The 13,116-nt window shown below is 35.6% G+C and overlaps 1 protein-coding gene across 1 annotated transcript; it reads right to left on the bottom strand.

Moving 5' to 3' along the window:
* Positions 1-224: 224 nt before the first annotated feature.
* On the bottom strand, positions 225-10,049 carry LOC141251163 (uncharacterized; the record flags this gene model as incomplete). Its single annotated transcript, XM_073670260.1, is given in 12 exon segments — positions 225-328; positions 403-483; positions 572-743; positions 3,465-3,543; positions 3,663-3,756; positions 3,905-3,998; positions 4,227-4,344; positions 5,159-5,183; positions 5,185-5,351; positions 5,706-5,852; positions 6,937-7,123; positions 10,018-10,049. Coding segments are annotated over 12 exon segments (1,300 nt in total), but the record flags the coding sequence as incomplete, so codon positions are not given.
* Between the last annotated feature and the right edge of the window lie 3,067 nt (positions 10,050-13,116).

The raw sequence follows: 13,116 nt of genomic DNA, 5'->3' as shown, positions 1-13,116 counted from the left end.
CTAACATGAAAACAATACTACACAATGGTGGAGCAAGTACAAGCTGAATGCCATTGCAGGACACAAAAATATATGTCATGTAAAACAGCTCCACAAAGAATTGGAGTGTACAAGAAATCCATATTAACAGAGTAATCCGCGCGTATAGTCGCATGATTGTCTTTTTCGCTTCAATCCCCATCTGATATCACCCAAACCCGACTTCAGATCATCACAGGGTTTACCTTGCGATTTCGATGAACTGCAATCGTTCAGTTTAGTACCAAGGTAGCCTTGACATTTTGCACTACCACAGTAGCACTTCACTTCAGGACCAAATTGCACAAATCTACATATAATTCAGAATAAGAAAAAACTGACATTAACTCCTGTAAGTACCGTTTGTAATTAATCATGGCGTACCTGTAATCGTATGTTAGCGGCTCTCCGGGTTTTATAGACTGAGCTGCAAACACACCTACGCGAGTTTCACCTTCTACTTGCCTAAAAATATATATACCTGTTATTATTATTATTTAAAAAAGTGACTTAGTGAGAGGTTAATTATGTAGAGATTTGATAATCAGTTTACCATTTCTCCAGCTTGCAGTTGGGTTCACAGCTGTGGTTTAGGAAACGAGATGTATTTCCTTTGAAACTAGCATCTATGATGAAGTCTTTCTGAATTTCACACATGTAGAAGTTGTTGACGCCGGAGTATTTCATGTCCCAAAGCCGTTGTTCACAAATTGCATCATTGATAACTGAAAATACACAGATTAACTAATCAATGATAAGTAACTTTTTACTCATAAAGGGGGTGACAGTTCATCCTGAATAACAATAACATTAATCATGAATCTTGAGATGAAAATAAAGTTGATCAAGAAGAATCTGCATATTAACATAATATAACCTGAATAATAGCATATTAACATAACAAATGAAGGTTATTCTTGTACCATGAATCTAATCAAGAAAGTAAAAGATAACTAGCTGACAAAATATGGCTCATTGAGAATTCCAGATAATATCTAATATAAAAATCTATCTATAGAATATTAAAGCAACATGAAAAACAACCTATGTGTTAGTCTTTCATTAATCATTATTGAACAGCTTTTTACAGTGTCAAATTTTAAGATTAAAGTCACGTGGCATCTAATTTGGCATACATGTAGCAGAAATTATTCTAAACAGGAAACAAAACCTTCTATTTTATACAAGGAAAATCTTGCATAATTAAAAATCCAACATTATCTTTTATATTTTATAATAAAGATATAGTATAAAGTAAAAACTAACAATAGGAATGACTAAAATAAAGAATACACAGAATCACAATTGCAAAAAAAGTATATATAAACACAACTATTTATTATATATGAGAAAGATATTTAATTATATTATGATAGGAATCCAACTCTAGCAGTAGACCCAACTCTAGCAGCAACAGCAAGCCCATCTAATAGAGATAAACTAATAACTAGTTTATTTTAATACTATTATTTAGGAGAGTATCTTTCAATTATACGTATTTACCTTATTTAGAAAATAGATAGATTATATAAGGATTCATTTTAGGGTTTGATAATTATACTTCATCAATAAAGGTTTCACCTTGGTAGTTTAATCTGTAATCAAAAGATTATTGGTTGTTAGATCTCAAATCAAAAGATCAAAGCTTTAATATTGAGTGTTGAAGAATCAAGCCTCATCATCTGGTATAAGAGCCTAGTTGCGAAAATCCTTCAAAAAATTTTCTCTTCTCCCTGCATCAACAAAGATGACGGCGAAACAACTTGAAGAAACTACAGCCAGATACGAGGCTGCCATTGCCACACACACCATGACCCTCCAGCAGCACACCACAATCCTCCAGCAGCACGGTATAATCCTCGCTGAACTTCAGGCCAACACTCAGCAGATTCTTAATCACCTTGCATTGCTTGCACCACAAGACCGGCCACCTGGCCCTAATCCTCCGCAGCAACAGCCGTTTCAACAACAAATTCAAGGTCAACCTCTTCGTCTTGATTTTCCAAAATTTGAAAGGACAGAACCTGAAGGTTGGATCTTTCAAGCAGAGCAGTTTTTCTCCCTGAATCCGATACCTGCTGAACAGCAAGTCACCATGGTGATGCAGTGGCTTGGTATCTTTGGCTCAACCACTAAATGGGAGAATTGACATGGCGTCAGTTCTCAACTACCTTGTGTAAGAGATTTGGAAATCGCAAGAATTTGGACCCTTTGAGTGCACTATCCAAACTCACGCATGATCAACTTGGTTACTGGGTTAGAAGACCCACACCAAGTTAGTCTTTTCTTATCCGGATTGAGGGCCGACATTCAAGCAGGAGTTCGCCTTCATATAAAGTTGATAATCCCAACTTGATTTTTTGGGAAGTGAATTAGGCCAAGTATAATGACTCATCAATCTCCCTCTTTCCCCATCCAAATTCTTTGCCTCTAACTTTGATAGAAGTTGTCCCTAGGGCCAGATTCGGAAGCTAGTTTGTCATCATTAATTTCCAACAGACAATCAAGTTCCTTACTCTCCAGTTCTGCATCTTCAAATCTGGAAATTTCAAGACGAATTGGTTGTGTTTGAATCTGTTGTTGGTGTGGTTGGTGAAGCAGAGTGGCCTGGACAGGTGGATACAGTTTGTCAAGGCGAATCAAAATCTGCTGCAACGTCTCTTGGATTTCAGCTAGGATCATGGTGTGCTGCTTGGGGGTCGCGGTAATTGTGGCCTCATCGCAGGCTGCAATTTCTTCAAGTTCATTCACTGTCTTCATTGTAGGAGTAGAAGAGAGGGGGGAATTGAGGAAATTTCATAACATAGCTCTGATACCAGATGATGAGGCTTGATATTTCAAGACTCAATATTAAAGCTTTTATCTTTTGATTTGAGATCTAACAACCAATAATCTTTTGATTAGAGATTAAACTACCAAGGTGAAACCTTTATTGATGAAGCATAATTATCAAACCCTAGAACAATGAATCCTTACATAATCTATCTATCTTCTAAATAAGGTAAATACATATAATTGAAAGATACTCTCATAAATAATAATATTAAAATAAACTACTTATTAGGTTATCTCTATTAGATGAGCCTGTTGCTGGAGTTGAGCCTACTGCTAGAGTTGGGTTCCTATCATATTATGACTCAATATTGATATATTTTTTATTTGTATTATATATTTATGTATGTTTAAAAACTATTATATATCTATTAAATTATTTTATTTAAAATAATATTGAATAGATCATGTCCATGGCACATTGGTTAAACTAGTGTAACTTAAAACTAAAAGCACAATCATATTCTTCTTTTGTTTATTTTACAATTATACAAGTTTTATACGAATGTTATTATTAATTTCTAGAAGAATATAATATAGTACTAGTCTAACACAAATAACAGGCAGTGTCTTCAGTGACTAGCAAATATGAAAAAATAAAATAATGACTTTACCTTCACCAATGTACTCAATAATGAAATCACCATTACTGATCTCTTCAGCAGCCTCCACTCCCCAACCACAATGTTCAGTCTGAAATATTGTTGCGGATCAGTATAGACAATTCTTAATCTGATTTAATAATATACAGCATTATGGTTGTCACTGACTAATCGATAAATAGCAAAGAAAACAAACACATCTTATCTTACCTTGACAATTTTGATTTTCTTGTCTTTCCTAAAAGGCCTGTTTGTGCAAGCTTCTGAGCATTGACAAGCTTTGGAACAGCTTATGCACTGCACCCTTGCAAAGATAATCAGTAACACTTTTCATCACATGTAACTGAAAAAAATAGCTTTTTTTTACCATTAACACTTTTCTAGTGTTAGATTGCAAACAGATCACATCAGAAAACATAGCCTAAATCAATGGTTCAAGTTCATTTCCATACCTGCAAACACAACCTTTACCGCAATTTGGCCTGCAATTTGTACATCCAACATCTACAAATAAGGCATCACGTTTTTTTTTAACCATATACACATCTAGTTTAGGAGGAAGTCATGGGAAACAAGATTGCATCAGGATTGACAAAGTTAATGTAATACAAACAAATTAATTACTGTAGCATGTAGACCAGATTATAGCACAATTTGTCATTATCTCTGTTTATATGATTTTGTATAGACTTAAACGTTTTTTACTCAATGATAAGCCATTAAAAAACAGAAATTGGCACAGAAAGATAACAAGTGGATATATAAATAGGATACTGCGCTTAATGTGCACATAAGTCGGGCGTTCGTCTTTGCTATTGGTTATTTCTTTCAGTATAGATTCCATCTCAAATTCCTCTTCCACATAAGGCATCGGAAGGCGACAAAACACTTCCTGCAATTAAATGTTTAGAAACAGTCAGTGGTGCATTAATAAAACAAAGGCATGGTTTGAGACTTACCTTTATTTTGTTAAGAAAATGTATGACTTAATTGACAAGCAATTGTATAAAAAAAATCATTAATCCCATCGAAGTTGTTTATGATATGGAACTACAGAGAATGTGTCATAAATTTAGTCTTACCTCTATGTTGTCAACAGGATCTGCAATCTGCCCAATCAATAAAAGATATCAGTCATGTCAAACAGTCTAATCTATACACAATTTAAGTACATGATTATATTATGGGGAAATGGGATACTATAACGTTTGTGTAAATTGGATGTAAATACTCTGAACTCTTTCATTTCCAGCCTAGAAAAGGTCACCCAACTAAGGTTGTGCCCTTTTGAGGCATTAGGATAACGTACAACTTACTTTGATTTTTATATATATATATCTTGGATAAAAATAAGAGACATTAGACAGAACAGAATTTTAGGTGTACACCAGTTTGGTTTTACACATTTAAATATAAGGTGTCCTCTTTTTCTCCCGAATTGCTATAGTATGAAAGATGACAAAATTTTGTGAAAGATAATATTTACAACATTTAGCACCATTTAATTCCAGAAGGTAGCAAAAAGGAAAACAAGATAGTCATTAGATGGATAGCTGAAAAGACAGTACACAGGACAATTTATAGCCATGAAGGTTCTGAACTGAAATTGTGGGGGCTAGGATTACAAGTTTAAGAGCTACTAAAGTTATATTGAAATATAAGGACCTCCATACCATTAACAGCCGAAATTAAAATATAAAGGGCACATCAAGTTGAGATTCAGAGATTGACCTTCTTTTCTATCCGCCAGTCTTTGGGATGCCTCCAACAAACTGCCCAGCCTACTGGCCTATCAATAAGCAAAACTTCATCCGGCCATGGTGCACACTCTGCATTTGAAGCCAGCATACATCTCATGCACTTCCAAAGATTACATTTCCGTTTACATACAAAGCATGCCTGCATCAGGAAAGGTCTTTAAATATATAATAGTACCAACTAATACCATCTTATAGAAGGAGTAAGAATCAAATGAAAGGTCTATGCATCAAACTGCAATGTCCTATTCCATTTACAACATAAGCAACTATCTTTCCAATGTTAGTAGAATGTAGGTGATATTTGATTATATGCCATAAAAGTAACAATCTCCTTATCTCCAAAAAAACATATATTTTCCTACACGAGTTAAATAGATCTCTTGGTTGTAAGAACATATGAACAATTTCACTACAATGTTGGCTCTTCACATTTAAACAATTAAACATGAGAAACTACAGGAAATTTAGAGCTCGATGGTTCATGAATATATACATGTTGTGGACACTTCAATTTTTTTGCACTCGAGTTACCAAGCTTGTTCCGCGCACATTTTAGGTGATAGAGATTTTGACAGCCATGTACTGAGCAGGAAATCCCATCCCCTGGATAAATGAATTTCAAACAAACACGGCATTCAGCCTGCAACAGCATATACAATTTTCAAGAGTTACACAATAGCAAGAAGCAAAAAAGAACATTGACAAAAAAAAACGGAGATTATAATTAAGATATCCCTCTTCCAAAGACCGATAACCTTTAACTAGTTGGAGAGTAAATACTGACCATACATTAATATTATTTCAGAAATTCATCCAGCTCTATTGAGATGAAATATTTTATGGGGTTCTCATACAATACTTATGAAGTAATTTCCCTCCAATCTTACACAGTAGTTCTGACCATTTCTCACTGTAGCTTTGAAAAAAAAAGACAGCTTTTGCTCTCAGCAACTAAAGACGGGCTTCTGATACCCAGAAAAATATAGTGAGCAAACCTTAGCAACAAGTGAATATTTTTTGCAACATCAGTTTTCATTTTTTAATATAGAAGGTAAGATAAAACTTGTGATAGGTTGCCAAGATATAAGCTGCTCAAAAAAAAACATGACAAGAACTTTCTCTAGCTACCTCAGCATTTGAAACAGAAGTAGTTGAGTATAAACTATAAACTTTACAAATTCTCTTCCTACAGCTTCTAGATGGAGCAACAGAGTCCATAATCTCAAAATTTAAGCATTTACTTATGAGTTATATCCTTGTCAATCCAAGATTTGTCTTAACCAAATAAAACTATGTACATGCACTCAATAAAACAGATGAACTGGAGAAGAGACAAGTAAAGTCAGTCAACTGGGGTTTCTGATATATAACACCTTACAGAATTAACACAAGATGTCATTTCTAATTTTTCTCTACCTCATAGAAGTGGACTCTCAGTTATACAACAGAGGAACTTTGAATTTAGGCCACTCTCATATAAGGAGTAACAAGTAGTATAGCATGAGGTTCATGGACATATACAGTCTGCTTTACTTTTTCAGGTTGCTTCTAATGAAATAGTAAGATTCTTCTAGATAGAAGTCAACGAATCAGGAAATCCAAAAATTCAAGAAATATAAATCTCATATGCTCTCATCAACGAAACATAAACTCACATATCTCTGTATACTAAGAAAAGTTATACACATAATGTAGCAGAGCACGTAGATAAATTAACAGCATACCAATTTCTTGGCACCCGTAAGAAACGATAGAAAGCATTCATTCTCGGGAACACCAGCTGCGATTTTCCTCTCCTTCCAAGCAATGACATGACTCTCCCAATCCTGAGCTCCCAAAGTCTTCATACAACTGTCAAGAGCTTCACAACTGATTCTTGCGACTGTGGACTTCAGAATGCCAGCTCTGTCCCTAGGAATGACGGAATTGGTAGCAGAGCGAAGGGCATCCTCATGGCAATCGGTTAGGGTTTTGGCCGTCGAACAAGAAAGCATTGGAGGACCGGAACAGCAACGACTGGTGACTGGTTTGAAGTGAATAGGGCAAGGATCGAGGGACACTGAATCGGAATTGAGATAGCTTCCAAGGCCCGGCATGTTTTAGTTTGGGAGAGAACCCCTAGGCGAGGAAGCAGATGGAGGACCAGGCAGCGATGGAGGGAGAGAAACATCGGAGCACGGGAAAAAAGGGCGGGAAAAAATGGTGAAAATTTGGTAGCTGAGTGACGACGCGCCTTAATCTCGGTTCATATTACGAAAATAGCCATAGTCAATTTTACAGCAGGGTCGGATCTGCAGTATACACCCAAACTTGTACTTCTTGGTGGTTAGAATCATCGAGATACAACATTTCTCGTGAGGACCTCAAAATCAAGTTTTATTCTATTGATTCTAGTAGGAAACCTTCGAGTTGGAGTTTGTTTATAAAAATATTTATAATATTTTTTTAAATAAATATTTATTTTATTACTTTCTCTTTTTTCAATGTCTCAGAATATCCAATACAACATTAAATATTTTTTCATAAAAAGTACAACATCTCTTTATAAAGACATTATAAAGAGACTACTAAACAAAGTCTTAGGGTCTCCAGCCTCCAGGGATTGAGATAGCTCAAATGAATTTTGTAGGATCTTCCTTGCGAAGAGACTTGCACAATCGATTCCCTCTGGATTTGGCTCTCCGCTCAAGTCAGTCAATGCACAACCGAAGAATAAAATAGTGTTTACGAGAATGATGGAGTATGGTGTAAAGAGAGTTTTCCTCAAGAAGGGGAAAACGGCTCGCGAATCTGGAATTATCTCAAAGAGGGCTGATAGGAGCTTATTATATGGTGTAACTAGCGACTATTAGCTTAGGATTAGTGGTGTTTAGGTGCTTATTGAGTGGTATTCCCGGAATCTGGTATGATTGTTCACTTATAGATTTGCGGGATGCTCTTAAGCGTTATTTTGTGGTATTGATTATGGAGATCCTATTTGTACTCACCTCTAGTGCATTTGGGGCGGAGCTAGAGAGAAGACGACCACACCTACACCCATGGAGAAGCTGAGAGGCGAAGCCGAGCTGCCTCGGAAGCTTATAGAAGACCGAAGACCAGTCCGAGAGAAGGTTTCAAGACAAAGAAAAGCTACGAAGAAGATGTCTCGACCGAGACTATAATGTCTCGATCGAGACTTTGCCTCGACATGAAAGTAGCGATCGCGACTTGGAGGTAGCGATCGAGTCTAGTACCATTTCTGAGTGACTGGGAAATCTCGGTCGAGACTATAAAGTTTCGATCGCGACTCGGCGACGGACCCGGTCCAATTGCAAATCCAAGCCCGGGAATCTATTTGTTTTTCAGATTTTATCTTTTATTTTCTATCTTCTAGGATAAATACTATATAAACCTTTAGTTTTTAGGTTAGAATGATCTTTTGCCACTTTCACAAATTCATTCTTAGAGATTCAGCAGCCAAGAAGAAAGCTCCCACCTTTTTGCCATCTTCTACCTTCATCCTTGCTTAGATCATCCACTATTATGTATTGCTTTCTCTTGTCTATGTCTGGCTAAGTTCCTATTAGTTCACTCTTAGGTTGAGGCCATTATTCTAGGAATTGTTTGTGAGAATTCTATTGTTTATGTTCTAATAATAATTTCAGCATTGTTTTATTTTCTCTTGTGATTATTGTCATTGATTGATATTGATTTTATCTAGGTTGCAAACTAGGTTGATTATTATTCATTCATATCGCTAGGCTTGATAATTCGATTTGAAAAGTCTTGTCTTTTAGGTAGCAATCAGAATTAGCATAGACTATTTACGAGTGCTTATTTTGTAGAGATTACCGAGTATCAGTGATTTGCCAATGGTATCGCATAGGCCTACATATCTTTGATCTTTATGCTATTGAGTAGTTGAACCTTAGGATTTCTTAGGTTATTGCATACAACAAGGGTTTCTAGGACTATTTGGACTAGTTGCTATTTACGAACAAAGAGTAGGACAACTAGATTATTTATTTAAAGAACATAACTTGTATAGAATTTGATGATCAACTTTCCAAAAGAATAATGCGCTGATGCTAAAAGAGTGAGCTTTCCATCGCTATAATTTACAAAATCCAACAATTCACGTTTTAATTATTGCTAGTTAGTTTACAAACCAAAAACCCCCCAGTTACTATTTGGTAACACAAATTGAATTAAGTTATCGTTGTGGCTCCCTTGGGACTCGACTCCGACTTACCACTTCACTAGTGGATACTTTAGTTGGATTATTTTTTATAGGGCCAACGACCGTTTTACGCCTGTCAAGGGCTAATTCTTCTGACAAAATCATTGCAAAAGGGAAGAATTTAAAGCTGTAAAAGGGCAAAATCTCAGAGCTGCAAAATAAATGTGAATAGTTATCTCTATGTACTTCAATTCTTGTTTGTTATTTATAGAGAATAAAATGGTCTCTTGCCTTTCTCTTTTTAATCAATCACATCATATCAATGATATTCTTTTACTTTTTCTTCTCCCTTCTTATGGATTTTTTACTCGTGGGCCTCTTTCATTGCCTTAAGTATTAGAATCATTTTAGACCCAGTGAGTCTTCCTCAACATCCAGTCCCACAAATACTTCTTGTAACTTTGATTCGGGAAACTTGTGCCTTTAGTGGAGGTAGGATTGGCGAAAAAATCAAACGCTCCCAACAAGATAGTAAAACCTAAAAAGAATATTTCCGATGTCCCCCCGCCACCCCTCATCCCTCACCTTGCCTCTCTAATTAATTAACAAACCATCGGCCCCTTCCTTGAGCCACCACATATCGTACCCTTTTCTAGCTATGTGCGATTTTGTTCCCATATTGAGCAATCCTCCACAATAGTTATCCCTTAACTCCTCGAACTATCAATGTCGGTCCACTGTCGAAGTCATCGCGTCTCCACTTCTTCCTGAAGTCTGGCGATGGGACCATTTTTGGCTTCAGTCCCTTGCTGGCTTCAACACATCTACCTATCAATCTCTTTGGTGTTCTAATAACACGACAACTAATAACTCTGTACCAAATTCCAAAAAATAGAGGAGAACCCTCATCAAATTAAAAGAGGAAACCCCTCACTAATAATAAATCACCAACAACTCTAATATATGTGAATGGAGTAGAAAAATATTAATCTTTTGGAAAACCACAATCTTTTGCTAAACACCCACACTGTTATGATTGATCCTTTTTTTAAGAGAACCCAAAATTCAAAAACACTAACTATCACTTATCTCTCCTTCTCACATCAAATTTGGGCATCATCATATCCACCATCACCATTTACACCTTAATTATCACTAATCTATCCTTTTTAAGGCCTCCCTCGTTTGCTCTAACTAACAAATAAAAGCACTATTATAACACTTAATTGAGCAACATTTATTTTATTGTATTACCTTAGGTATCTATTGTAACACTTATGTAGCATATTTTGTCTAAAATTCCAATAGTGTTAATAAATTTACAAATATTACATTTGATGTAATAATTTGTCAAGCTATTGTAACATTTCACGTACATAACACATTATAACATGCTAATATAATATCCCGAGATAAAAAAAATACATAGCACGAAAATTGGTGCCCATACTTAGTGAAAAAACCAGTTCACTTTCGTACTCCCGCGCGCTAAACTCTCAGGCTTCTCGCTTGGTCGCAAATTCACCCAAACTCAACCTCATTCACCCAAATTCTGACCTAGCTCACAAATTTCATCCTTTTGAGCTTCATTTCGTCCATGATTTTGCTCGTTCTGTGTGAATGGTTAACCTAACTAGTTTCTTCTCCGGCACTGTCCTCTTTCAGATACGCATGCAAATTCGTCTTCATCTTTAATCGGCATTCGTTTTTGGGTACGATATTTTCTAGTTGGTATTCAGTTGATTTCTTCTCTTGTCAGTTCTCTCAGTACTCATGGCATCCTCTAAGTTCCTCTTCATCTTTTTTTGTGGTTGTCTGTGTGCTTCACGCCTCTCACCCTCTTCCAATCTTCAATTCCCTTCATTGATTGGTTAGTTTTTTTGTTTCAATTTATGAATCTAGGGTTCGGGTGTGGTGTTTGATGAATTTAGGGTTCAATTAATTTGGGGTTTGGTGTTGAATTTGGGATTCAGTTTTTGAGAAACTTTGGTGTTTGATGAATTTGAGTTTCAATTAATCGAGACTGTAAGTTACTATACTCAGAAAATGAATGGTACTTTGATTAGAAATACTAGATGTTGAACTTGTGAGATAAGTGATTATCATAAAAAATACTTTTAGTAAGTATAAAAGGTTACTGCTACTTTTAGCAAATACATAGAGTCAATAGGTAAATTAATAATAAATTTAATTGAGATTTCATATTTCAAATTTCAAATTTAGTTTATCAAATAAATAGAGTCAATATTAGAGGCCTTATATACCAAATACATAAAGTCAATAGCAAATACATAGTTGAGAATTCAGATTTCAAATTAATTCTAAATTTAGTTTCATAATATAGAGGATTTCTTTGAGATTTCAAGTTTTTCATCTATTTGTTAGTGATAATTGATATACGAATGTCGCTTGCTCTAAATTTAGTTGCTAATTATTTTTATTTATTAGCCCATGTGTAGTAAGGTGTTTGTGGTGCTTCTATAGTTCATTTCAAAATCTTTTGTAATGTGTAGAAATTATAGCTTGGTGCCCCCAAAGAAACTTTAAGCATGGGAGTGTTGTAGGATTTAATATGCACTAGTTAAATACATTAATAATTGATAGTTCCTCTAGTTAAATACCTCAATTCCAATCCCTACAGAATAGGGATTCTCCGACTTATTCTACTAAACTGATTAATACAGTACTTAGCTTCTCTACTGACGTAATTGACCCAACTAACTTAACATACTCTTCCATTAAGCCTAATGTTGTGAAATATTGTAACTTAATTCTGCAATGTCACCACTCGAACAATGAACTAAAGTAATAGTTCCTTCTTTAGATAGACCTCTCAAGAAATGATAACGTACATCTATGTACTTACTTCGCCCGTGCATAACAGGATTCTTGCTCAGTTTAATAACTGAACTATTGTCACTGTTAATGTTAGTTCCTGTTTGAGCTTCATACCCAATTTCCTTCAAAACCCTCTTCATCTCGATAGCATGACCATGATCATCCTTTGTTGTCTTCAACACCCATTTTACTCCAATTGTCTTTACATTTATTGGTTCAATTCTGGTTTTCTCTATGGAATTTATCTCATTGTCCATATCAACTAAACTGGTTTTTCCTTCTCTTACTCCAGCTGAACTGATTTATCCTTTCTCTTTAGCTGAACTGGTCCACCTTTCCCGTAGACATGAATGGAGGGTTAAAAAATTGGTGGTTGTTTTCTCGATGGACTGATGAGTATGAAACCAGGGCGGATAAGTATGTGGAAAATGCACTTGAATCAGAGGCTGGAGGAGAAGAAATTCGTTTCCATTGTCCTAAGTGTTGTTATCGTTATTAGTTTAAGGGAAACACCTTCAAAGAACACATTATCTCAAATGGCTTTATTCAACTACCTAGAATCCAGTTAGACGTTCAAATGAATTAAGAGGCTTGGTTGTAGAGCAGTTTATTAACGATGACATGGATGGTTTACTCCGAGATGTTTCAAAAGAGGGTCCTAATGAGGAAGCAAAAAAGTTTTAGAAACTACTCAATGAGGGCCAACAAGAATTGTTTCGTGGTCGCAAGAATTTCACAAAGTTTTCCTTTATTATTAGGCTTTTTGTTTTCAAGTGTGATAATAAGCTGACGAATGTAGCATTTTTCGAGCTTCTCGAGCTTCTTAAGGCTATGCAAGCTGATGTAAAGTTGCCTTCACCATATAGTGAAACTAAGACTACATTGAAGACACTAGGTCTTGATTATA

Source organism: Phyllobates terribilis, unplaced genomic scaffold (genome assembly GCF_046119375.1).
Source record: "Phyllobates terribilis strain yellow unplaced genomic scaffold, ASM4611937v1 Scaffold_6756__1_contigs__length_42272, whole genome shotgun sequence".
NCBI lineage: Eukaryota > Metazoa > Chordata > Amphibia > Anura > Dendrobatidae > Phyllobates > Phyllobates terribilis.
Note: the sequence above shows the minus strand (reverse complement) of the source record. Positions and strands in the feature narration are given on the sequence as shown.